The 27,222-nt window shown below is 37.1% G+C and overlaps 1 protein-coding gene across 2 annotated transcripts in view; it reads left to right on the plus strand.

Moving 5' to 3' along the window:
• LOC134219425 (glycogen synthase kinase-3 beta) overlaps positions 1-27,222 on the plus strand; it is a 90,063-nt gene that overhangs the window by 6,896 nt on the left and 55,945 nt on the right. For both annotated transcript variants that reach the window (XM_062698153.1, XM_062698154.1), the window contains exon 2: positions 10,306-11,238. In XM_062698153.1, the coding sequence (XP_062554137.1) occupies positions 10,341-11,238 (898 nt within the window). In that variant the 5' untranslated portion in view covers positions 10,306-10,340. The remainder of the gene's footprint in view (positions 1-10,305; positions 11,239-27,222) is intronic.

Raw genomic sequence — 27,222 nt, forward strand, 5'->3', positions numbered from 1 at the left:
ATAGACTGTTCCAGAAATTATAAGCACACTATAAATAGTCGATAAATTGAAATGCAAGTAATTTCGATGCATCCTGTAGATATTATCCATTTAATAAACGTGAGGTATTTTTTCTGAATATTTTGCGTCATTTTTTTTTGGGTTAGAAAAATTGCTTTGCACATATTGACCATTTTTAAGTCGCCTTTTTTTTTTAAAAACACCTAGTAAAAAACGAATAGTTATTAGATCGATCGAATTTTCATTGGAAGTGTATTGTAATGCTTGTCTTGTCGTCTAGAAGTGGTTGCAAATAAATTGCGAAGGTTAGAAAACCTCGAAAAAGTGCATAACTTTACCTAAGTAAAAAAAATAAATTGATACCAGCGTGGCATAAAAATCAAATTACTTTGGCGTTTGATATATGTTGGGGTTCATTAAAAATCCTAGTCATAAGCCAATACTAATCAAATAGAGCAAAAAACATGTTAAATAAGTGAAATTTGAATTTCAAATGCCTCTAATTCTCCTTCGGTTACAATATTTTTATTTTTGACACCTGGTTTTTAGTTGACGGCTTTCTTCCTGCCCTAGTGGCCAGCAAAAGAATACATCAATGGATTAAAGAATTAGAAAGGATTGCTGGCAAGTCTAGCCATATCTGATAGAGAAATAACTTGTCTAAGTATATGCGACATCTCCAGCACAGTGGAAATAGCATCGTAAAAAACGACATGGGACAACTATGCTTGGCCCGGTAGAATAGTGGAGTTAGGCAAAAATAAAATTTAATAAAGGTCACCTTAGAAAAAATTGTTTTGATCACCGGAACTAGAACGAATTTCTCTCATTTTCGACCTCTTTTTTCATCAGGTAAGCGAGCGATCTGTGAGAATATTTCTTCCTTTATTTTTGACATGAACTTTGCCTATTCTGTATGCAATTTTGACAGAAATTAAATTTGAATAAATTTAATGATGCAACATCAAATTTCTATAGAATAATGGCTATGATCCGTTCTGTCTACCATTGAAAATTCATGGACACTTCTGCTCCCGTAACAAGTTTTCTAATCAAAGTAACAAAACATATAACGAGTGGTTTATAACGAAAAAAACAGAACTTAATTCCGTCAGAAGGCTTCCAACATTTTTATAAGAAACATTCAATTGAGTGTGATGATCAATTTTCTTCAATTCTTTTAGAATTCTTTCGTAAATTTTGTCATCATTCTCTAAATAAATTCTTCTTATTTTTGAGAGTACCTTCATTGCCTCCTAAGATTTCCTCCGAAATTTCCTTTTAAAAATCTGAATAAAAATGTTTCGAGAGATCCTTCTTTCTTTCTCCAACACCTCAATGTATACTTCTCAAGAAGAATCTTCTTGGGAAAATTCTTATTTTCCAAAAATCTTTTTATGACTTATCCAGAGGTTCAGGTCTTGCAACAGACCATTGCCCGAGTCGATATCACTTGAAGTTCTCCTTGAAAAATCTACAGTTATTCCCTTAGAAATTCCTAAGAATTTCCCGTTGAAACTTTGGCATTTCAATTTCATATTTAAATTCCGAAGACTTTCTCGTGGAAATTCAGAAGAACTTCCAGTAACAACTCCAAACTGTGTCCCGCGCAGATCCCGAAGAGTTTCCTTAGGAAGTTCTTGCATTCCGCGATCGGGAACAACGGCTTGGATTTGTGGCAGAATCTATGGTTAAATGAATCTATGACAAAAGGTCGAAGGGCAAAAGGTCGAATGGACAAAAGGTCGAAAAGATCGAATGGACATAAGGTCGAAAGGACAAAAGGTCGAAGGGACAAAAGGTTGAAATTGCAAAAAAAAATGTTAAAGTTGAAGAGCTATAGTCTTGCTTGAGAACAATACAAAACAAAACTTTAATTCAGGTACCGTCATTAGGGATGACAATGAGCCAAATAAGGGTGAGAATGGGCCACGATTTCGACAAGTTAGAAGGTCTTAATAGTGAAATTAATGCATCTAAGGGCAAATAAACTATAATATAAGAGACCTTTTTAAACGATTTAGTTATGCTACCTACAGGCTGTTCATGAATCATTATAAATTAACATTATTGTTCGTGTGGTTGTATCGATGAATAATATGCAATTAATTGTGTAATGCACAGCTCACCAATAGACCAGGGCAAAGAAAATTCCCCGAAGAAATTATTACGTTTGAGCAGGTCGTATAATGAACGCAAAATGAACAACATGTCAAGTGAATTTGATGAACCCCTTCACAGATCTATTGAATAATCTATTTTGGATTAAAAAACCATAATTACTGTGACTACTGAGAAGATGAGGCTAATTTTGACACTCATCACTTCAAGAAACTTACTGTCTTCTGAATCATCTTGTTGAGTTATGTATAGGAAGTCTCTATAATCTATAATCTCTGGGAAATGTTATAAACTGGATTCTGCATTAGAAACATGTTTCCAAGCTTGTTGTCGTATATTTTGTTTCGTCCATGTGTACAGAATTGAAGATTTTGTGTCTTCGACCTTTTGTCCATTCAACGTTTTGTCCATTCGACCTTTTGTTCCTTCGAGCTTTTGTTTCGTCGACTTTTTGTCCATTCGACGTTTTTTCCCTTCGACCTTTTGTCACTTTGACTTTTTTGACTAACTATACAATACCTTTGAAAACCCTTTGAAAGGCCCTTTTCCTTCCTTCACCCAGGAACGAAATTTTAGCAACCGCCAGAATTGTCAAAAAGTACAGTAAAGCCGATACAAATATTTTAAAAAAATGTCTCCCCCACCCTCAGGCCTCAGGCGACAATAAAATTTCCAGAAATTTCCGTCTTATGAAAAGTGAAACCAGAGAAGGTTTTTGATTGTTTTTTTTTTTTTTTTCAATTTAATATTTATTTTGTTGTTACCTTCCATCCCTCCCACATTCGTAAGTTACCTTTACCAAGCGTGGATTAAATTAGGGTGGTATCGACCATTTTCGACAAATACCGGCATTTGGTGGAGTCAATACCGGTAATACCGGTATTGGTAAAAATTTCTGGAATTAAAAAAAATTGATTTGTACTTTTGAATGAAAAACAATATTTGTTGACAAACTTCAAATGTTAAAGTCATTGTTTGTAGAGCTGGGCAAAGTCAAACTAAAGTAGACATAATCTACTGAGTGATTCATCTCCCAATCCGCATGGTTCTATGGTTCAACGGTAGTTGGACAAATGGTTCCAAGAACGTCGAAAATCAGTGTCAAGTACTTGCCCTTAATCCCTTCAGATTCATAGTAGAAGAATTCTTTACGGATCCTAGCGTCAACGTAGTTTTGCTCTGCTACAGTCTCTTCACGAATGGTTCTTTAATCGATAACGCTTCAAGATCTCATCCGCTTGCTCAATCAAAGTATCTATGTCTTGAAAAACATGCCAAAATCGTTTCTGATTGCTTCTGACAAATTATTTTAAAACAAGCAAAAAGATCGGCGTATTCTGATCGTCTCTTTTGGATTTCTCGCGTGATTTTTGAAAACGTCGTAAGTCCAAAAGAGAGGCTCTCTTTGTTTACTTTCTCTTGCGATTATTACAAAGCCATACTAACATTTACATTGGATTTTCCAGTACCGATCTGAAGAAAATAGCTTTGTCTAGTGTGCTGAAGTGAAAATTTTGCTACAAATTTTAAACTAGCCTTGATATTAGCAAAAGAGAGCGTAATGAAAGAGAGTGTCTCATTTGGACTTACGACGTTTTCAAAAATCACGCGAGATTTGTTCTTTGAAAGTATCGAAAAAGTTGGCGGAAATTTCTGTGGCTTGATTCGACAATTGCTTTAACATAAATTGGAGCGCTACGATGGCTTCATAAAGAGTGCTGAACTGACGATAGAGTAGTTCCACAGCAGTCGAACAGGTTCGAAGGTTCGAATTATTTCACCTACCGCCAAAAATACATCATCACTGAAGTTGAATTTGAATTGAAGCTTCAAACCGATCATATTTTTTTGGAATGAGCCCCGTTTGAGCATAACATCCAGAGCAGAAACCGCTATCAAAATATTATCAGAATGATAACAAATCGAGTTTTCGAAATCATATCAATTACATATTTTGATACAGAATTGCAAGGACAAAAGCCAATATAAAATTTGGATATCATTTTGATAATTGAAAATGATAATAGTTGTATTCTATGAAACGCTTAAGCTTTCTAAACCATGTATCTGAAGTAAATCGCGGTTTAAGTCGCGAGTGGTTTATAAATGTTCTTATTACAATATTAAAATAAAATGATTCAATATCAAATTTTAAACAAATTTCGTTATTTTCGTTGGGATAAAACTGAATTAGATATTTTTTTTGTTCTCAAGGAGTTCAGAAAATAATTAATAACTAATCTAGCTCGTAGGTCTTGATATCGCATAAGAGTTCTATCAAACAAGTTATTCAACAAGATATTAGTATTTTGATATCACTATATGATTCAAATATCGAAATAATCTCGAAATAAGATATTTTTCTTTGTTTTTGCTCCAGTAGAAAGTAAATATTCTTTGGAGACGAAAAGCTCTATGAAGCTACTTTGCTTTTCCTACTAGCCACTTAGAAGGCCTTTAGAAAAATCAAAATGCATCAAACATTGTAAACCTACCCTCGAGTCACCACGAGTACGTTGGCTTATGTCCCTGTCTTACTAATCTAATAATAAGATGATATCGAATGTACAATGTACATACCACAAAGAACCGTGGCTCCTTAAAGTGTTATACACGCCTGAGCCTACCAAATAAACGAACTTAGAAGAAAAAATAGAAATTAACTGAAAAAATACTCATTTTCAAATTGAACTCCAAATCTTTTCGCGTAATTATTAATACATTATTTATATATATTTATTATTATATAATATATTTATATATATATATATATATATATATATATATATATATATATATATATATATATATATATATATATATATATATATATATATATTATAGATCGCACGGATCTTCAAAAGGAATAAGTATCCAAAGCATAACGGATGTCGAAAGGTTGTTGGGAACATAATCCTTAATTCGCTTAAAATTGTTATTAAAAGTGTATCCCGACGCAAAAATTATTGGTCAGGTCTGGCTTTGATTTGTCTTAAAGGCTTGAAGTGGAGTTCTTTTTGCACTAAAAAGCAATTCCTAATGGAGATTGATTTAGCTTAATACACGTTTCACCCTGGATGTCTTATTATCCTACACTGAGGAAAATTGACGTATGATTTTCAATCAATTCGGTTATACCCACTTTTCCCCTAGTTAGGACAATGCTTGTAAAGAGAAAAGCCTTAACGACCGTCTTGGTAACCGGTAACTTTTTAGTGACTTGATCACTTTTTTCGGGATAGTCACTAAGCCTTAAATATGCACCCGTAGGCTGATATTTCGCCTAATAGTGAAATGATGGATCCATAAAAAATAAATGTCAATCTGAAAGTCTTTCTTAACTTCTTCGTGCTTTCAAGTTTCCACTAAAAATTGGCTAGCCTTTTTAACTCATCGTTATTATTACCTTTTTAACAGCAGTGTAGGGAGGAACTCAAAATTTTAAAACTCATTAACGATTCAAATCAATCGTGAGTCAAAGGCATCCAACTCAGCACTTGACTTGCTGACATTGCTCAACAGTGCTTTGTTGAAGGAATTCGAGAATCTCGACATATTCGCATAGCTAACTGCAGACCTTGCTGATTTTCTAGTTTTCTTCAATAACTTTTTAACTCAATTGAATGAACTATTCAGATTGGATCTTTTTAATTCTAGATGAACTTCCTGGTGTTTCAAGGAAATGATTGATCAGTAAGAAATTGCTAAAATGCTCATTAGTGCCTATTTGAAATGAACATGCTTTTCAGTTTGTTTTTATAAGGTGTATGTCATTAAACATTATTCTCTACATGCTTTGAAATTGTGGTTCATATTAAAAATATATTTTTGTGTAACTAATTATAAATCGCTAAATTAATAACTAGGTTCATATAAACGTCAATGTTAACCATCTTTAAAAGAAAGCATCGCACTAGAGTTTTTCTTGACAAATCGCTTCGTTCTTTTGCGAAAAAACTAATTGAGGCGATAATACAAAAAAAACATACGTTGAGTGAGAATGATTCTAATCATTCATAACTTCGCGCTTGATTCGAATCGAGATTTTGATTTTCTCTCACTGACGGGAAGTCTCTATTTGGTCTCTTTTTCGTCAACGTTGGTTACATACGTCACTTTTTTAAACGGCATTGATCACTACCAGCCCTGTAATGGCGAAAAAGTCTTCTGTTTCTGTCCTAAAAGTATTTGTTGGATTGAGGCTTTTTAGTGTCGAGTGTAAAGGAATTTGCATTTTAGTACATAAAAGACATTTTTATTATGATGGATCACCTTTACCTGGATCTTCTTTTGCTGTGTTAGTCCTGCACATGTTTACATAAGATAATCTATAAATGTTATTTAAAAAAAAGATTTTTATTTTACATCGCGATTATTAACTTCGGATACACTTTAAAAATGCAATAAAATAACGCAAAAACTACCACAAGACAGTTGATAAGTAACTAGTCCTTAAAAGTCTTCTGGCTGTCTACACTTTTTTTATGCGCAACTACATGAAAATTTGGAAGGACTTGCACTCGTAATTCGTGCAAGCTGTTACGGTTTGAAAAATCGTTTGGAGCTTGTAAAAAAATGAAGGAGAAGTAAGCCTTTCGCGAAAGGTGAAAAAAGAAAATAAAATGAACCATTCTGAAATACTTATCTAACGAATCATTAGACGTGTTTGTATGTATTGACCTACAAGCTGATTCACATTATCATTACTATAAAAGTAGTGAGCTGTCGTTTTTTTTCTTGTATGATAAGGTGTCATTTTTTCACGCCGGTGGTGCTTGATTTGGAGTTTGCTTGCAGACTGTTTGAAGATAACATTCTCGCTTCGGTTACATTTATCTATGTACAATGCGAGTTTCCTATCAGCTAGTGATCATACCTACTGTAGCTGTAATACCTTTTTACTGACTTTTTAACTTAACAAAAAAAAGTATTACACGGGCGGCGCTGCGATAACGATATATGTACATAATCTTATCCAACAAATTTACCACAAATCACCTGAACCAAAAATATCCTCCTTTTCCTCGGTAGCTCGATTGGGGAAGCGGTACCCTAGAAAGTGATGTAAACCAGGGCACGCCTTTTCATGTGATGCGTGCCATGACTAGATTGCGTCCTGTAAAACGTGATTGTCATCGGGCCACAGTACCGCAATCTTATCATCTTGTGATACCGGCACAACTACTTCTGCATAACAGCTGAACATATTGGGATTGAGCTTTTTTTTTGCAAGTGTGTGAAATTAAATGTTATCATAATGAAATCAGTTAGACAGTTCAAGGTTAATGATGGTTTAAAACAATGTGCGCAAAAACGTGTATGAAAGTTAAACAGTTGTTGCTACTTTTTAAGTGCGGGAAAAAATCGAATTCAACTGTTTAGTTAAAAATCAAAGTTAAAATGTAAGATAGCAGTCCCGTTTCCAGAAGTAATAAAATATGATTCATGATTACGAAACAAGCAAATTTTCAAGTAACAAAATTACACCATGAATATTGTTAATGGTTTCATCTGCGTAACGTTTCATGTTGTTGGAAGTGCGAAATAAACGGTTCAGCATGCGAATCAAACCCAGGTTCTCTGAGTGAGAGCGCAAGATGTTATACTTCTTTGCTTCTTGCAAAAACAGCGTCTGAAGTGCAATTGCCGAGTTACGCGTTTTTTTTTTTCAAAAGTGACTAGTATGAAAACGATGGCACTACTGATTTCGGCGCTGCCGTCTGGAGCAACCGCAACAAAGTGTTTCATCATTTTTGTTTGTTTACTCATTGAATAATTTATAATAACCGAAGTAGGGCGGATCAAATTAATTGCTTGTTCGCTTCTACTCCGGTACGCATCTCTTAAATCTGTCAATCGTTCTAATAATCGTAAACCGATGTTTATAGTCGATAGGGTGCTCTATCGGAAAGATCATAAAAATTTACGGGTTCTTTAACCCGCATCAGATGTGCTTTCCCGGTATATTAGCCTTTTTTACATCCAGTCTCGGTATCAAGCGATACAATGGTATCATACTCAAGAATTTTTGAATAAACATAAGGAGCTAACCATTGATTGGAATAGCAGCAATACTGTGTTATGAGAGAATGTTGCTCAACTGTTTCGATAATGAATCTTCCTCATGTACACCCCTTTCCGTTAAGGAAATTGATTCGATTGGCATTAGCAATTACTAAAATCACTATTGGTTTACCGTATTTCGTATAAGCAACATTTTTTCTAAGTGCACCAAACCAACCAACAAATGAACTGCACTCGAACGCAATTGACCTCGGACGTCGTTTCCAATCGAGTCGTCCTGAATAATTATTTTGATTCCATTCATTTTTCTTTCTAAGCGGGACTGTGTGGCCCATAGTGTAATCTTCCGTGTGTATTTCATCATCCACACCAAAGCTCGATCTCCAGACTTCAACGTTGCCGGTCCAACCGATCCATTCATCGATTTTTAAGCACCATCAGCATTATCCTTTCACCGATGGCGATAGATCTATCGGTTTTTCCGTTTCGTTGTATTCTTCGTGCTCGTGGTTATTCGATCGACTTGCCATATCTGAGGAATAGCATTGACGAATGTGTATATTTTTTTTGCGCTGTGCTGTGAGTTGGGTTTTGACCACTCATTGTGACCGGAGTGATGCGTCGTCGACCTTTTCGAGGATGGTATGCAGTGCAGCATTGGACGAGCAGCTTACCCAAGCATATCGGCAGACAGCAATATGAACGTTGATGCCCTGATAAAGATCGCTTGCTGCAACGCGTAATAATGATTAGCTTATTATCATTGCCGGTCTCGTGTGCACGATAATTGGCCCAGTGTCGATTCATGTTTGTCTCTCGTTTTCATTTTTCGATATTGTTAAATAGATGTGATGCTTAACATAATAATGCCCAAGGGTTCATATTTATTATGCTAATGGTTCATCTTGCCTAAAAGATTTATGATAAAGGATAGCTTATCCATCGTATTAGTCTAAAAATAAGGATTTATATTTCGAGTGGTCATTATTCCATTTAGGAATGTAACGCCAACAAAAAACAAAAGATTAAAATGAAGTTTTAAAATTGCTGAATTTTTTTGTCTTTTGAGGCAATATCAATAATCCTCAAGTCGAATGCCTAAAATTTACGTACCACTTAAAAATTAGATCATGGAAGAGCTAACATTTTTGTAACATCTTGATATAAAATGTAGAAACAACAATGTTTTCATAAATTGAAATTAATACTCATCATATAAAACATTCGCTGCATACCTCCTTCGCATTCCTCTGGATAATAAAAGCACGTAGAACAACCGAGGCAACATAAAATGAAAAACAGCGGAGAAAGGAATGTGCATAGCTGGCCATTCGCCTGAAACTGACCAAGCCTCCATTGTTGCCATAAATAGCTTAACATCAACTGATGTAGCCCGAAGAAACACCATCGTCGAAAAGGAAACAGATAACCACGGATCAACTGTCCAAAAAAAATCTCCGATTTGCTATTGCGTTTCACTGCTAAAAATAGCAACCATCAAGATCTAGTCCAACCTCTCTGCACGTCACTCTTGACCGCAACAGCAGTTGTTTTTTATTTCACATCGGTCTGGATACCAGTCCATCTTTCTCTTCTGCATCCCATCTTATTATCCCTTCGTTTTGTATCTCGGTTCGAAGCCTTATACGCAGCGCACCTTTGTTGTGTTAACATGATTCGTAAACATCCACGGCGCAATACGTCTCCCGCTCGATTAGTTAGTTAATGACTACTGCGTTCACATGGGGTCAGACGATGTACCCGCAATTATTTGGACAAGGCCTGTCAGCCGCCACCGTATCGCTTCGTTTTGCGAAATATAAATATAATATAAAATAAACTTTGTCAGATACTGTCCAATTATTGTCTGCGCTGATAAGGCTTGGAAAATTTGAAGTGACGCCGCGCGTGCATATTAATCTCCCATTTCGTTCAGAAAGTCGTTTGCGTTTGTAATGGTTTGGGTTTACTTACTGACTGGTGATAATCGATTGCGCCACTTCGTGTGACCGCCGCAGCAGCAGCCATCGTCGGGTCCGTCCCATCCGATCAGTGTTCAGATGGACGGACGAGAGCAACCGGAGGAGAATCCTATCACCCGTTTATAGCTGTGCTAATTGAAGATTGTTGTTTGTTCTACTACTTTCAAACCCGGTACAGAATACAGAGATAGTGTCGGTCAAGATTCGGACACAATGAGGCAGATCAATCTGGAGGACACTCCACTGACGATGGCGGCGATCGTACGTCGTCGGGCGGAGGCTATCAAGCACAACAGCGAGTGCGAAACGGATGACCAGCGACACAATCAAACGTTTCCGTCACTCTGTACAAGTACCATCGCGGCATCGGATTCGGGCGTGTTCATGTCTACCTCGGATATTGACCGGACTTACAGTGCGAGCACCAGCACGCAGCACCTGAGTGCCGTCGAAGAATACACGGAAGGTCAAACGACACCGGCCAAGTCCCATTACGTAATCGGCGAACAGGACGAAGATGAAGACGAATGCCAAGTCGACGACGAAGAAGAGCAGGAGGACGATGACGTCATCGAACTGGATCAATCACACGAGAGCAAGACTGATAATAAGTTGAGTAAACGAGCTTGCCAGAGTCTACCGGACGTCAACAGTCCTCGGCCAACCGCTTTGAAAGCTATTGGAACCACCTGTGATAGTAGTAGTGATATACAAGTAGCACCTAAGAAGGACGATATTGAGCTGCGATCCGCGCCGAAAACGGCCAAGCCGTGCGATACGGGAGGCCTTGCCAAGCAAGCCACGGCACCCGTGGTGCCGGGGGCAGCTTCTCAGCGCAAAACAATCGACCATAGTCTGCTGCAGGCGTTCTCCATCGATCCGAAACTGATCAACAAGTCCGACGGACTGGAGCACACGCTGTACTACATCGACGAGAACGGCAGCCCCAAGCTGCGGGACAAGTTCGCCGTCCAGCAGCAGCTGGCCGACGAGAAGAAGCGCCGCAAGAAGGCGAAGAAGCTGGAGAAGTATGGCGCGGACGGAGAGGATGATACGGCCCAGTGTACCTGCTTTAGCTTTAGTAGGCTATCGAAGAAGTTTCGGGATATGTGTAAGTGTGCCCTTTATTTAACTAATAACAACTAGATTAAAATCATCTCACATTTGACTCAGATACTCATTCAAAAAACTTTCGTGTCTGATTATATTCCATTTCGACATATTTATAGGAATGTAAATTCAATAAAGTTATCCTTGTAACAAACGTAACATAACATTTTGTTCTCAAGTCCAGCAGACCCAACTGTTTAAATCGGTACAAAATTGCTTGATTCCTATGCAAAATTATTGCAAACAAGAACATAATTCTTAGTACCATCATCAGCAGTGATAATGGGTCTAGAGGCTTTATCATCTGGAGGCCTGATGACAAAATCGCTACAAAAGGCTTCAGATATATAGTTCAAATATAGGTTTCAGATAATTTGTTAGCATTAGCATTAGCATTTAGCAGTTCGCACAAATTCGTAGGTGGTACAAGCCAAGACTATTGTATGAGAGTAGCATCACTTTCATCCGTTACCACAGATATTGATTTGGGACTAATCACTAACTCTTAGATGGAAGCAATGTACTCTCCAATAGTCGAGATCTGTCCTGGCCACGTCCTTGCGAATGCTGAGGAAGGGGAAGGATGGTTTGTTGGACACCTACTTAAGAAAGATGCAGAGAACTCTACGACCTGTCATAAATGCCACGGGAGGTTTTTGGGATTGTGTGGAAGGTTATAACAGTAGGAAACGTTTTGGTATAACGTGATAACACAGAAAGAACTAAGATAGAAATACAAAGTAGGAAAGGGACGAGCCTGGAATTGAACCCACGACCTCCTGCTTATAAGGCAGAAGCGGTAGCCACAAAACCACCGAGCTTGTCTATAGGTTTCAGATAATTTGTTCTGGACATATTCAATCTGTTTTAAATTGTTGCAACAGTGACCCAGTTTTCACATTTAACATTCTATCATTCTCGTAATCGTTCAGAAAAAAATGGTGTCATTTAAAGCCCGTGTAAATTAATAAACGTTTCCTTATCAGTATTGTTTCTCTATTACCCAACCAAATTAATTATCCATCTAAATGCACATGCTCTGCCCATGATCGGAAATTTGTAAAAATTTGGGTTGTATTTGTGAGAAGCCTGTGAAACGTTCAATGAATTTATTTCATTTATTTCACGATTTGCAATATAAAAAACGCAAAATAAATATGTGATCATGGGCAGCGCTGCGCATTTAATAATCGAAACAAAATTTCATTAGATGTAAATACTCAGATTATTTGGAAAATTAAAATAGCCTAAAATGTTCTTCAGACAAAAATGTCCTGCTGTACATTTATGATGCAAATATCGCGAAACGCTTACATTCCAAATGTACAATCATCGCACAATTGCCGTTCCCGTTCTCAAAATGCGATTACTTTCTATGTTTTATTCAAGATTCGTATGTGGGAATAACTGCTGTACCCATTCGTTATATCAAATATAGAGCCAAAAGGGCAAAACAATAATTTATTATTCATATGGTCAGGTCCTGGAAGACAAGTAAGGCCGCTTTTACACGGAGCATGTTTTCATTACTACTGCACCAAGGTTATCAATCTTGACGTTTCAATCCTTATATTATTTAATATGTTCTAACGTCGTATATGCAGCTTTCATACATTATGGACGAGCTATATAGAAAATAAGATAGAAAACCCCTTTCAAGCTCCCATTATAAATGTGCATTATTTAAAATGAATCCCATAATGCTTATAGGTTAAAGCAAAGCATCTATAGACTGTTCCAGGAATTATAGGCACACTAACGAAAAGTCGGCAAATTGAACTGCATGTAATGTTTCATGAAAATTTCAATGCATTCTATAAGTAGATATATTTATATTTGCTCAGACTAAGGCAGATGTGGCCTGTGCAGTACATAAAAGTCTTCTCTATTCAGCTCCATGGCTAATCGTCCTCGTTCTAATTGACCCACCTTGCTCGCTGTGCACCTCGCCTTCTTGTCAGATCGTTGTTGAGAACCATTTTCACTGGATTACTATCCGACGTTCTGGCGACGTGCCCGGCCCATCGCAGTCGTCCGAGTCGTGTGAACGATTTACTACACTATTTATTTCGAAAGATGCGTCTCTTCAAGCTTAAGATTTTTTGTAAGAGGCCGAAACTTTAAATTAAAAAGGATTAAAAGTTATTCCCTTTTAACCTGACATCGAGTGTTTCAAACTTCAATACATTGGACTCTTCTTTTGAATGTAACATATCCTACCTATTTTTGCCTACAAGAGGTTTCACATGTCAGTTAGAGCAGAAAGCAGTTGGCACCTGAATCAACTGCGGAAGGGGTTACTTAAGGTCTGAGGGAAGGGTTTTCCGTTAAAAAAGCACGTGGTAGCACTCTCTGAGAGAGAAAATTGCCCAATTCAGCGCGCCAGAATGACGCTGTCAGTGTCGCCAAAATTATTTCATCATTATGCAGTTTACAATTGCCTGAGAATTTGCCGTAAACGGAGAACAAAAGCAATTGGCAACAATTGGGAAGAAATTTATCACTCATGCAGTGGTTCGGCGAGAGAACAGCAGCAGCGCCGACCAATGAGGAAATCAAAATAAACAAACTCCAGCTGGTTTTGGAAAATGAAAACATGAGCCGTTTCTAGAACAACATTATAAAATATCGTGAGAGGATTTTTGTACAAGATTTCCACACAAGCTTTTTTAAAAGTATTTGGGTGATCACAGTGGTGTTGGTGCAAGTAAGACAAATAAGACAAATAAAACAAATAAGACAAATAATACAAATAAGACAAATAAGACAAATCAGACGAATAAAACAAATAAGACAAGTAAGACAAATAAGATAGATAAGACTAAGAAGGAAAATAAAGTAAGTTCCTCCAGGAATTCCTTCGGAAGTTCCTCCAGGAATTCGTTCGAAACGGAGGAACTCCTGGAGGAATTTCTGGAGGAACTTCCGAAGGAACTTCAGGAGGTATTCCTGGAGAAACTTCTGGAGGAATTCCTGGAGGAATTCCCGGCGGAACTTCCGGAGGAATTCCTGGAGGAACTTCCGGAGGAATTCCTGGAGGAACTTCCGGAAGAATTCCTGAAGGAATTCCTAGAGGAACTTCCGGAGGAATTCCTGGAGGAACCTCCGGAGGAATTACTAGCGGAATTTCTGGAGGAATTACGGGAGGAACTCCCGAAGGAATTCCTGGAGGAATTCCCGAAGGAACTTCCGGAGGAATTCCCGGAGGTACTTCTGGAGAAACTTCTGGAGGAATACCTGGAGAGACTTCCGTAGGAATTTGTCTTGTTTGTCTTATTTGTCCTATTTGTCTTATTTGCTTTATTTGTCTTATTTTTTTATTTAGCGTATTTGTTTTATTTGTCTTATTTATTTTCAACTGTTTATCTCTCGAGCAAAATATGATTAGGGCCGAAAAACCAACAATGCTGAACCGAGAAAAATGAGGTTCAAGTTTTCTATGAGTAATTTAATTCGTTTATTGAAGTAGAAGCTCATTTCATTGCAAAAACCATGTCAATGCCATACGTAAATGGTCATATTATAACAGCAGATAAAGAATAATTGAAAAACTATTCGAAATCTTCAAAATTTCAACTAAAACAAAAGTCGCACCGTTTACTCGCATTACCGGCAACGTCTGGTTTTAAGCCGTTTGCGCAAAGCTAGTAACACCATCGGATTTGGTATATATTGTTGCGATATATCAAAAACCTAGTAAGAATATACATTTTGAAATAACTTGAAGTTAGAAGAATAATAGTCTTCTAACCTTAAGGTGAAAGTTAACCTAAAATAATCGAGAAACTCAATGGCTTGTGCCAAATCATTTTAATAGAGTATGTATTTAAAAAATATAGAAACTTGAATAACTTTGTTGAACTCCTCATAGTAATCAAGATACGTATTTTGTTGGCCCGAATAACTTTATAGAAGACTACAAAAATATGAAAAATCGGGTTGAAAAGTTATTTAAAAAAAAAACTGTTTTTAGGTGACTTTTTTAAATAATGCTCAGCTCATATTTCGATATCTTTAATAGATAGAGCTGCGGAATTCTACAAAATTTCTTTCAATACCGTATTATACACCTTTTCTGAAGAAACCACTTCTCTATTTATGTTTCCGAAGAAAGAAAATTTTCATCCCATTTCCAGGTGGAATAATCATCAAACTCGTTACATCAAAAGATGCGTCTTTCCATGTCCAAAAACTTTGTAGAACACACCAAACATCCAAAATCAAGGGTTTAAAAATTATTGATTTTGACCGTGAAATCAAACACAGTGCATAGTAGCCGAGAAAGCGCGTTGCGCCCATGCACAATTTCTCATACCTACTTGATATTTGAAGGGTTATAGCTCTTCGATGAACCTACGACGAATGGAATATTCTTCTCCACTGGACTCGATCCTCAGCCAATCGCTTCCAGTCGTCCTGAACATTGAGCACCCACAGGTCCTCTTCAACTGCAAAAAGCCATCGTGTACACGGTCTTCCATGAAGCCTGCGACCTCTTCCGGGTTCTCTACTAAATATTATCTTCCCTTGACGTTCCTCCGGCATACGAACAACATGTCCAGTCCACCGTAATCTGCCGTGTTGTATAAGCTTAATAATATCCAGCCCTTTATCCACCTGGTACAACTGGTGATTCATGCGACGTCGCCAGATATCGTTCTTCTGTTTACCGCCGAGTATTGTCCGCAGCACCTTACGCTCAAACACTCCGAAAGCTCTCCGATCAGCCTCCTTTAACGTCCAAGTTTCATGGCCGTATAAAGGCACCGGAAGAATCAGAGTAGTATACAGCGCGAGTTTTGTTTTCGTTTGCAGACTACGGAACTTAAGCTGGTTACGAAGTCCGTAATAAGCCCTATTTGCAGCTGCAATACGCCTTTTCACCTCGCGGGTAACATCATTATCGCACGTCACTAATGTTCCAAGATACACAAATTCTTCTACCACTTCAAATTTTTCACCATCCAGCACCATTTCGCTACCACCACCACTGATGAACCCACTGATTGCCAGCGACCATGTACTTCATTTTGCTGGTATTGATCGTGAGTCCAATCCTCGCTGTCTCCCTCTTAAAAGGCACAAAAGCCTCTTCCACGGCACGGCGATCAATCCCGATAATATCGATATCGTCCGCAAATCCCAGGAGCATTTGCGATTTTGTGATAATGGTACTGCTTCTTTGCACACCAGCTCTCCTAATCGCTCCCTCGAGCGCTATATTGAACAGTAGATTCGAGAGTGCATCACCCTGCTTTAATCCATCTAAGGTAAGAAATGACGTCGATATTTCATCCGCAACCCTTACACTTGATTTCGATTCGTCCAACGTTATACGAATCAGCCGTATCAGTTTCGCCGGAAAACCATGTTCAAGCATAATTTGCCATAATTCATTTTGTTTCACTGAATCGTACGCCGCCTTGAAATCAATCACCAGATGATGTGTCTGCAAGTTGTACTCCCGCAATTTATCAAGGATTTGTCTCAGGGTAAACATTTGATCCGTCGTTGATCGGCTCTCACGAAAACCTGCTTGGTATCCGCCGACGAAGGACTCTTCAAGCGGTCTCAATCTGTTGTACAGAATACGGGACAGGAGGAGGATTATTCCTCGGTAATTGGCGCACTCCAGTATGTGCCCTTTCTTAAAGAGAGGGCATATGAGGCCATCCAACCAGCTAGCAGGCAATTCCTTGTCTTCCTATATTTTTGACATAATATGGTGCCAAGTATGGTGCAGAACTTCACAAAGCTGCTCATTGCAATGTTTGAGAAGTTCAGTCGGGAGCTGGTCCTTCCCCGTAGCCTTGTTGTTTTTTAGCTCTTCAACAGCTTTTCTAACCTCATCTAGTGTAGGCGACTCCACAGCTGGTCCATCGTCGCTAATATTTATTCTGTTCACCGATGCATCGTCACTTCCACTATTCAACAAAGTCTCGAAGTGTTGCTTCCACCTGGCAGCCACTTCGGTTTTATCTGTCAGCACAATTCCCATACGATGTGTGTATTAACATCAGAAAATATCTTTTGAACCCGTCGAAGATAACAACGAACAGATTTGCTGAAGCTATGAATATAAGGATACGAACACAGACCATTTCATTCTTATATATACAGATTTGCTTAAATTTTGAGCAAATGAAATCGCAGCAACACATTTCGGAATAGGGCACTGCACGGGCTGCTTTGTCTCTTTCTCGCTGCAAAGAAATTAGAAAACAACAAGGCCAGTGAATGTCAAAATTTATGAAGAACGAAAGAGAAAGAGATTTTTCCGTGCAGTGCCCTATAGAGCATGAGAATGTATTTGTGAAAATATCCAGCACACGCTAAATAAATACCACACGGGAGGATTTGCGATTTGATCTTAGTGCAAACTAAGAACAAGATTGCCGGCGTTGGCATTTATCTTTAAATTTTGTTAAAATAGTTAAAACGAAACAGATTTTTTTTTCAGTTTTTTACGCTGATTTTAAATTGGATAATAGTACGCTTCTACCTATTTTGAACTTGCTTAGCAAACCAAGGCTGAAACTGACCAAATTTGAGTTGGTTCAGATGAGCGTGTGGTCCTTTAATTTGAGTGAAGTTTTCCACTGATAATTATAAACAACATTTTCAAAACGATTTATCTGCTTTTGTAAACAAAGATCCGAACGTCGATTTGACGAATCTGATAGCACTCCCACGCAAACCAAACCTATCAATAGGTAGGTGAAGGTTTCGGCTACCTGTTGATGGCGTTGGTTTGCGTCGAAGTGCAATCAGATTCGTCAGATCGACATTTGAATCTTTGTTTACAAAAGCAGATAAGTCGTTTTGAAAATTTTGTCTTGAATTATAAACAAACAGAAAATAGCACCAATACATAACAGAATTCTAATTTAATTTCTGGTTGCCAATGAAAGCATTTCAATTGCTAACAATAGAAATTTCTATGCTAATAAAAGAAATGTGATATGTTACTTTTAATTTAAAATCACAAAGCTTGTGATAAAAGCTCCTATATTTAGTGAGCACCACACATCAAGGAAGAGCCTACACATGTATATCATTCGAACTTCATCCGCATTTTGGAGTAAATATTTATTATTTTAGTCTTTCAATTTGGCGAACGTCTTAGATTGCTAGCGATTGGTATTTTTCCCTTATCAGATCATTTTTATACTTCCACCAGCAGGATGAGTCGCCACCGACAGCCCGCCATTTATGGAAGCTCTCTTCTGAGCCTTAAACAAATTGTACATTATCATCATCATGCAATACACCTTTTGTAATAGGGCATTTCTAGACCATGTGAAAAGGGCGTAACAGCAAAAAAATATTCATCCGGAATCGACTTTTTGAATTGAGGCATTCCACGGGGGCATGTCAGTCGATCCTGAGCGACCATTTCGAAAATATTTGAAACTCTTCGATATCAAATCTTCATATTGAGTCACGACTAACTTTTCAAAAGGGTGTATGTGAAAATGGTTCAAAAATATTTAAAAAGCTGCACAGCAAAAACGGAATGTTCGATTGTTATGATTTTTTCAGCAAAGTTAGACAACTAAATGGTGATTCTTAAGAAAATGTGCACAGTAAAAAAAATTTTTTTGCCTTTAAAAATATCATTTTGTTACAAAACTCAAATATCTCAAAACCCTATCTTTTTCGAACGTAATTTTTTAGGAAAACGGTCCATTATATTAGCTATCTACCATAAAAATTTGGTGATGGTAAACTAACAAAAAGTTATGACATTTCAAACATTTCACAATTTTCACATTTAGTAAAATAATTTTTTCTGTGTAAGTTATTTCGAGAATTGCAGTTTGATGCAGATTTTATTGTTAAGGGACGTGATTTAAACAAGTTGTTTTCATGATATTTTGATTTAATTATTCATAGCATCTATAAGAAACTTAGACACGATCCAGTGTTGTGATCAAAAGTATTGATAGTGTCATAATTTTCATTGCACGTGACTGGCGAAAAATTCTTTTAATAGTGTTGAAACCTGTTGATAATAACGTTGATAGAAACATATCAGAAATGTTATTTTTAAGACAAAAGCTGCAAAATCAAAGATTTATATACACGTGTACGTCTATAGTTTACCTGCAAAAATATATCTCTTAGAGAATAGACTTTATGATCGGGAGGAAACGGGTATCTTCAACAACAACAAATGCATGATAGGTACATACCATGACAATGCTCACGAAAAAGCAAAAAATTACTACTACTAAGGTTGTTAAAGATCTTATAGTAATTTTTTTCTTCAGTCAAGCAAATGACACCAAACTAGTCAGTAAAAACTTAAAAGTGATTTTGTTTATTGAAATATTACGAACAACATGAGTAGCCGCTTTCTCAACTGTTGTAGGCCGTTTGATGGAAAAAAGTGTTCAAAAGAGTTACGAAATCTCACCGAAAGCACCATAGATAAACTGAAAGCGACTGGTTATGCTCCAATGTCCACATCGAATACAAATTTACGCATTTGCACGTCCTGCCGTCTAAACGTTGACAAAAGAGCAATCTGTATATCATCGGTTGAGCAGAGCGCAGGAAGTTCGAAAACGACAGCAACTGAGGAATTGCCAGATGTATCGACAACAACTGAGGAATTACCAGAAGTATTAAGTGCTGAGAGCCTTGCCACCGTACCATCAGCGAAATCTGTTTCAACAAATCAATCGGAAGATGAGTGTATCCAAAAGGTCAACATCGAACGCATTAACGAGGGCATAGCTGGGATAAAAGTGACCTGATTAAATGGAGTAAGATGGACTACGTTTATTACCCGGAGAAAAATACCGTGAAATAAACGAAGCTGTACGAAGAAACCTCTTCAAATTAGGACCTGATGATGTGGAAAATACAGACTACGATGAGGTAATTATAAATATGAAGGAAAGGTTCTCGAATGCAGCCACGACAAGGAAAGAAAAATTATTGATTTTGTCGATGCTGCCAAGTTCGTGGTCTATTCAGGATGCCATTGATGAGTTCAAAACCAATAGAAATACAGTAAAAGAGGCAAAACAATTGAAGAATAACTGTCTTTCAACCAAAAATACTAGGTCTAGTACTGCATTAACAGATGAGACAAAAGAAATAGTAGTTCAATATTTTGAAGATGATGAAGTAAGTCGAGCTATGCCTGGTCAAAAGATTATGTATCAGTAAAAAAGATGGGAAGCGTCAAGCAATCCAAAAACGATTAATGATGACGACTTTGAAAGAAGCGTACACACGCTTCAAGGAAATTCACGATAATATTAAAATAGGTTTTCCTCATTTGCAAGCCTTCGGCCAAGGCAATGTAAGCTTCTTTCCAATTCAGGAACACATAATGTGTGTGTGCACAACCCATGAGAATATTAATCTTATTTTACATAGTTTGAAAAGAATCAATTTAACAAAGGATATTAAAATGTTAACTGGTAGTCTTTTGTGTGAAAATACAACATCAAATTGCTATCTACGATCTTGTTCGGATTGTCCAGATTCTTCATCATTGGAAAATACTTTATTCGCTGAGTTTGAAGAAAATATATTGATCAGTTATCATTTGAGCAATGGGTGACCACGGATAGGTGTGACATAGAAACTATTGTAAAAACCTGTAGATGAGTTTGTGTCATATTTTGCTTGAAATTAGAAAGTTTAATCCTCACGATTTCATTAAAACAGAACAATCCAGCTTTTTAAAAATACGAAAAATACATTACAAAATGGTGAATTTTTAGTCATTTGTGATTTTTCTGAAAATTACAGCTTTGTATTGCAAGATGAAGTGCAGTCCCATCACTGGAACGTACAACAAGCTACAATTCATCCATTCGTTATTTATTTTAATGGAAGTACGCAAATTGAACACTTAAGTTTTATTATAATTTCCGAAGATTTAAGACACGATTCAGTATCCGTAAACTTGTTCATTGAAAAATGATTAACTTTTCACGCGTTGATAAGCATAAAGAAGTCGAAAAGATATATTTCATGTCTGATGGAGCAGCGTCGCAGTACAAAAATCGTAAGAATTTTTCGAGCCTATGTCAATTTAAATCAATGTACGGAATTGATGCAGAATGGCATTTTTTTGCTACATCACATGGCAAAGGTCCTTGTGATGCTATTGGAGGAACAATAAAGCGCATGGCCACAAGAGCAAGTTTAGCCAAAGAACGTGAGCATCCAATTAAAACTGCGAAAGAACTTTTTGATTGGGCAAATCGTAGAAAAGAAAAAATTTAACCAAATTATCATTTTGTTTTACTACTACTGAAGAGTACGAAATAAAGGCTTCAGAGCTCAGCGAGCAATTTAATAACGCGAAAACGATCCAAGGAACCCAAAATTTCACTGTTTCATTCCATTGTCGGAAAATAAAATTAAAGCAAAACTATACTCAAACTGTGCTGATAATAATTCAAAAGTGTTCGATATTTTAAAAATTTGAATAAAAATAAATAAAAAATAAGTATTAATAAACTGTTTTCATGATATCATAACCCATATCAAAATTCAAACCCAAAACTCTTAGAGTTTCTATAACAACATTGTGTAACTGCCACATTTAATTTAATACTTAGGATAATATTAATTCATTTTATTTATTTATACATATAATATTTATACATATAATATACATAATATCGATGAATACATAAATATGGAATATCATACAAACAACTTGTTTAACTCACGCAAGGCCCTTAACAATAAAATCAGCATCAAATCAGCGATTCTTGAAAAAAAATACACGGAAATTTTTTTTGTTTACTATATGTGAAAATTGTGAAATGTTTGAAATGTCATAACTTTTTTGTTTATTAGTTTACCATCACCAAATTTTTATGGTAGATAGCTAATATAATGGACCGTTTTCCCTAACGTTCGAAAAAAGATAGGGTTTTGAGATATTTGAGTTTTGTGACAAAATGATATTTTAAAGGCAAAAAAATTTTTTACTGTGCACATTTTCTTAAGAATCACCATTTAGTTGTCTAACTTTGCTGAAAAAATCATAACAATCGAACATTCCGTTTTTGCTGTGCACCTTTTAAATATTTTTGAACCATTTTCACATACACCCTTTTGAAAAGTTAGTCGTGACTCAATATGAAGATTTGATATCGAAAAATGACGATTTAGATGAAATTGAAAAACTGTGCAAAGTTTCAACTCAATAGAAAATCATGAATTAAAAATTTTCTTAAATTTTGATGCTGTTGCTTGGAATCGCTCAATTTCAAAAACGGCTAGTGCTCAAAAGTTTCATCTCCTCGAAAAAAGTCCCTATGCTAATTTTTAGCTCAATAGGGCTTCGTTAAGTGTTTGACTAAAGCAGTCAAAATTTGACTGTTTTGAAACACGAAAATTTTCCCAAGGGGGGGGGGGATGGGAAAATGCCTTAGAAATGCATGAAACGTCAAGATCTGACGTTATCCAATGAATTTAATTTTTTGGGGCTTTCAAAATTTTTGGGACTCAGAATTTTTTTCGAAATAAAAAAATTTGTTTTTGATGCCAAATGTCTTAGATATGCATATAACGTCAAAATCTGGTGCTATCTCGGAAAATGGCTTGGGATCTGGAATTCTCCAACTGGTTTACGGTATCACGGAATGGCACTTGACCACTATGCTTTGGCAATTTGATTCTCTGTTCTACGACCTTTGAGCCGCTTTATAACTTGAACATCCAGCGGTACAATAGCCTTTCCTCAGCCAGTTGAAACAAAGCGTTTGCTTCATTCCATTTGATTTGCCGTTGATCCACAGTCATCTTCAAGAATACGGAACATTTATAATTTTGGTGTAGCCCGAAACAGAAGTCACACTCGTACGCCGTCGGTACGGACGCTACATGCGAGGTTTTTGGAGGCACTAACATGGGCACAGGCATCTTCTGATTTGCTGATTTGGCGTTAGATGAGGAAGGAGCACTCTTTTCACACCTGTCCAGGATAACGCATCGCAACGCTGTCTCACACAGCTTACAAATCTGAGAAAAAAAGTCTTTGAAACCGAAAATCGCCCGCCCGATCAATCGCCGCCACTTTCACTAATCATGTTAGTTTGTCCGGAAATCCGTATTCGTCTGCCAGAGCTACTCTTGATTGATTGTTTCGTACGTGTTTTTCGAAGTCAATGAAAAGGACTAAGATTCGCTTGATGAAACTATCAAAAGAACTATCAGTTTAGTAGTAAAGTAAAGTGCTGCTTGAAATGAAAGATCATCGGTCCTTATTGATTGAACATTTTCCAAGATTTTACCATTGTAAATTGAATACAGATGCTAATTTTATTGACGACGTAGTAATAACAGAAGCAAAGAGCTTCGCATATTAGACTTTAGAATCCAAAAGTTTGAAGAAAACTGGAGATATTAGTAATCTACACCCAACTAACGGATGGCAGATTTTAATGCAGTTCTGCATAAGAAAATTACAGAAACTGTATAAAATTTTGGCACGTTCTTGCTATCCGGAAAAAGAAATAGATATTCTCGCATGTGTGAATAATTAATTAGGCCACGATTTAAATCTAAACGCTTTTTGGAGCGAAATGATTTTTTTTGCAAATTGATGAAACTCGTCGATTTTGTATGAAAAAAAGATAGTGCAAGCACAATTAGATTTTAGTGTCATTTTTTCCACGTTTGATTTGTTTGTTTGACACATTTTACCTTAAATGAGTTATACAGGTCATAGTTATTTTCCAATTGAATCATTTGTTTGAGAAACTGCATAAGTCCATTTTACACTATTTCGAGAAAACAACAAAAAACTGTTTTTGAGCAAACTTGCACCGAATCTTTCGATTTCTTCGACACAGATCAATAGTTTCTGGTAAAACACAACAGCCTGCGGCACTTTCAGTGCAAAAAATGTAAGCAGTACTCCACAATTGCTCTTCAAAGTACGTGGACATATGTAGTTTCTCAAACAAACGAAAAATTCTTCATACATTTCCGAACAAAAATTTTTTTTTCGTATTTTTTGCCAGGATACGTATTTTTGGACGAGGATTCAGAATATATGAAAATCTCATTTTGGCCAAAAATGTCACATATGCAGTTTCACAAACAAACGGTTCAATTGTTATTTGTGTCTTCTTTTGCAAAAATTCCATCAGAGATGTACCGATCGAAAGTCCACAAAAGCGATAATTAGGATGTCTATCAACTGGTGGGTTGGTTGGAGCTGTTAACTGTTCCATAGCACTGTGTAGATGATTTTCGCACCTTTTGGTTCGGGAATATCGCAGTGACTCGCTCGATTTCGGTATCGGACTTCCATCTCCGAAAGGATTTATTGCGTATCAACAAATTTGGTGGACTAATCGAATATGGTTCCCTTGTTGGCAACTGATTGTGTGCGGCTAAGCCGGAGGTCGAAACCAGAGCTTACTGCATTGAGGCTGTTGCAGCTCCCACAATCTAGCGTGGTGCAGGCGCGTGTCAGTCAGTGTGAAGGCTCCGATACGGTTCATTTGAGTTGGGCAGCAATGATCGGTTAAGTGAAGTGGAATGATTTATTCGAATATTATATCGAAATGCTAGTTGCTTAGGTAATTCCGGGTGAATGTCTGTATTTCTCGATTTAAACAGAAATGAATGCGTTACAGGAAGTGTTACCTGTCACGACTATCTCTGACAATATTAGAGTTCCCGGTTATAAAAGCACTATAATTGTTGCCTCTCAGCATGGGTTTGTGGACCATTGATTGATAATTTTCATTTACAGAACACTCCCACATCGTTGCTTTCCGCGAAGGTTTGTCTGATGATTGCATATGATTACTCCGGTCATCAAGGGCCTGCAAAAAGTGGTTAACTATTATTGCGCAGAACTCACGTGGGTGGTCAAAAAAAATTGGAAGTGAATTACCTTAATTCTGACATCCGTCCGTTTTCGATTACATTTTGCGATTCCCAACCTGCGCACTCTTGATGCACAGCTATCTAGTTTGGTATAATTCAGAGTGGATCAGTCCAGTTTCAACAAGAAATAGTCACTTCGAAATAGAAATTTCCTACAAACGAAAACGAACAGATGTGGGGGGCTTTCCTATTTCTGGCCCCGACCGCTCCTAGAAGTCAGTAAAATTTCAATCGAATGACTTTATTTTAAAACACTGGTACCGCACAGTCCCTACTTGTCTTAATCAATTCATTTGGTAAGGCAAATGATAAGAACGTAGCTGAGTGGATAATAAATGCTAAAATGTATTGATCAAAATTAATCCCGGAAGATTTTCGAAACTATCATTGATGTGTGGCTTAAGATTACCAGTTCTGGTTATTGACTGCCTTCGTCAAAGGTATCCTGTTAGCTTTACGAGCAAAAAGAGATACAAATACGTTCACTTGTGAATCAAGAATACAAATAAAGGACACAAATACTTCGGCTTGAGGACATCAATTTGATCAATTTGCGAGAAAGCCAAAGTTTACGTTTGCGACTTAGGTCCTCTTAAAACTACAATTTCGAAGTGCGTTCTGTTCATATTTTGCCACTGTTCTTATATCCATGGATAAATAATTAGCTGGTGTCTAATCATTCTAACCAGATGATTTCTACGCAACTTGCTCAAAATTCCGCGAAAACAACAACAAACAGTCGCGCACGTCAACAGCTGATCTGATACAGTCCGTGACGCAAGTTTCCGAAGTCGCGCATTTATTCCCTCCGAGGACAGACAAACATGTGATGGCGGCGACGACATCAGTTCAGTTGACCACATCATCATCCTCATCCACCATCATCATGAGTATAAACAACATGGCAATCGAAAGCATTCCGAATGATTTTAATAAGTATGTAAATTGAATGCAAACGCATGTCCGGACGCGAATTATCTACTGAGCTACTCCAGCCAGGTGGCACTGTGGCAGTAGATGACGGCATTATCATCGGCCGTTGGTTACCGACGAACCGCGTTAAAGATCATCGCCGGTGATGACTGACGGATGATGGGAGCCGAGCTGTTTTCTGTTCCTAGCTGCTACTAATGCCCGCACCGCGCCGTAAACATGGTATCATTTCCACAAACAAGCAGCACAAGCCGGAAAGCCATTTTGCACAAATATTTACCGCTGGGTAGTTAATTCTATATTTTTCTATAAATAAGCGCAATCAGTTAGAAAACTCGCAAACATTTGCCGCAATCGGGGCAGGTAGAAAAGTGGAAAGTTGTGACTGCACAAATCGAACGATCTTTTCACGTTCAATTTAACATCAAATAATAATGCGCCTGGTTAGCCGAAGTCATCGTGACTCAGCAATCGCAGTAGGAGGTCGGATCTTATCAAACTATAAGCGGTGAAAACTGAATCGCCGACTTGTTGCCACCTTATTGCACAGCCAGTGCGAATTAATCTGGAGACGACTTGATCCACCTGGTAGACAACGGACAACATTTACCTTCCTATAGGTCTAGGTTTAATCCTGTAGCTTCTGGAACTATTTGTCCGTTCCAAACAGAGATGCGTTCTCATTTTCTGCTTGACAGCTAGACAACGGTGTCAGGGTCTCGTCGTATGACGTATAGTTGCGAGCCGGTAATAAACAAGCTGTTATGTAGAAGCCTCGACCTAATGACAATGTAAATTATTTGTATTTGTTTTTATTTACGAGTCATGCTCTAGTTAGGATGGGCGCACAACACTATCATAAATAACTAGTTCAACAAAACATTTTTTCTATATTTTTAAAAGGGTACCGATTATTTGGTACCATTACCATTTAGTAGCTTTTATATTTTTTAGCTTATTTATTAGGGAAACCATATTGATGTGGGCCTATTTTCAAAATTAGATATAATTAAATTAATTAATAATTAAAATCTTGTTTTATGCTGCAGTAAGAAATAAATTTGTCAAATTTCACCGAGAAATTAGTCATCTGTCAGGATTTTTGTTTAGAAAATTCTTTTCTATTTGTATTTTGATAAATTAATTGCAACCAACCAGAGTTTCGAAA

The sequence above is a fragment of the Armigeres subalbatus genome, chromosome 3, assembly GCF_024139115.2.
Source record: "Armigeres subalbatus isolate Guangzhou_Male chromosome 3, GZ_Asu_2, whole genome shotgun sequence".
Taxonomy (NCBI): Eukaryota; Metazoa; Arthropoda; class Insecta; order Diptera; family Culicidae; genus Armigeres; species Armigeres subalbatus.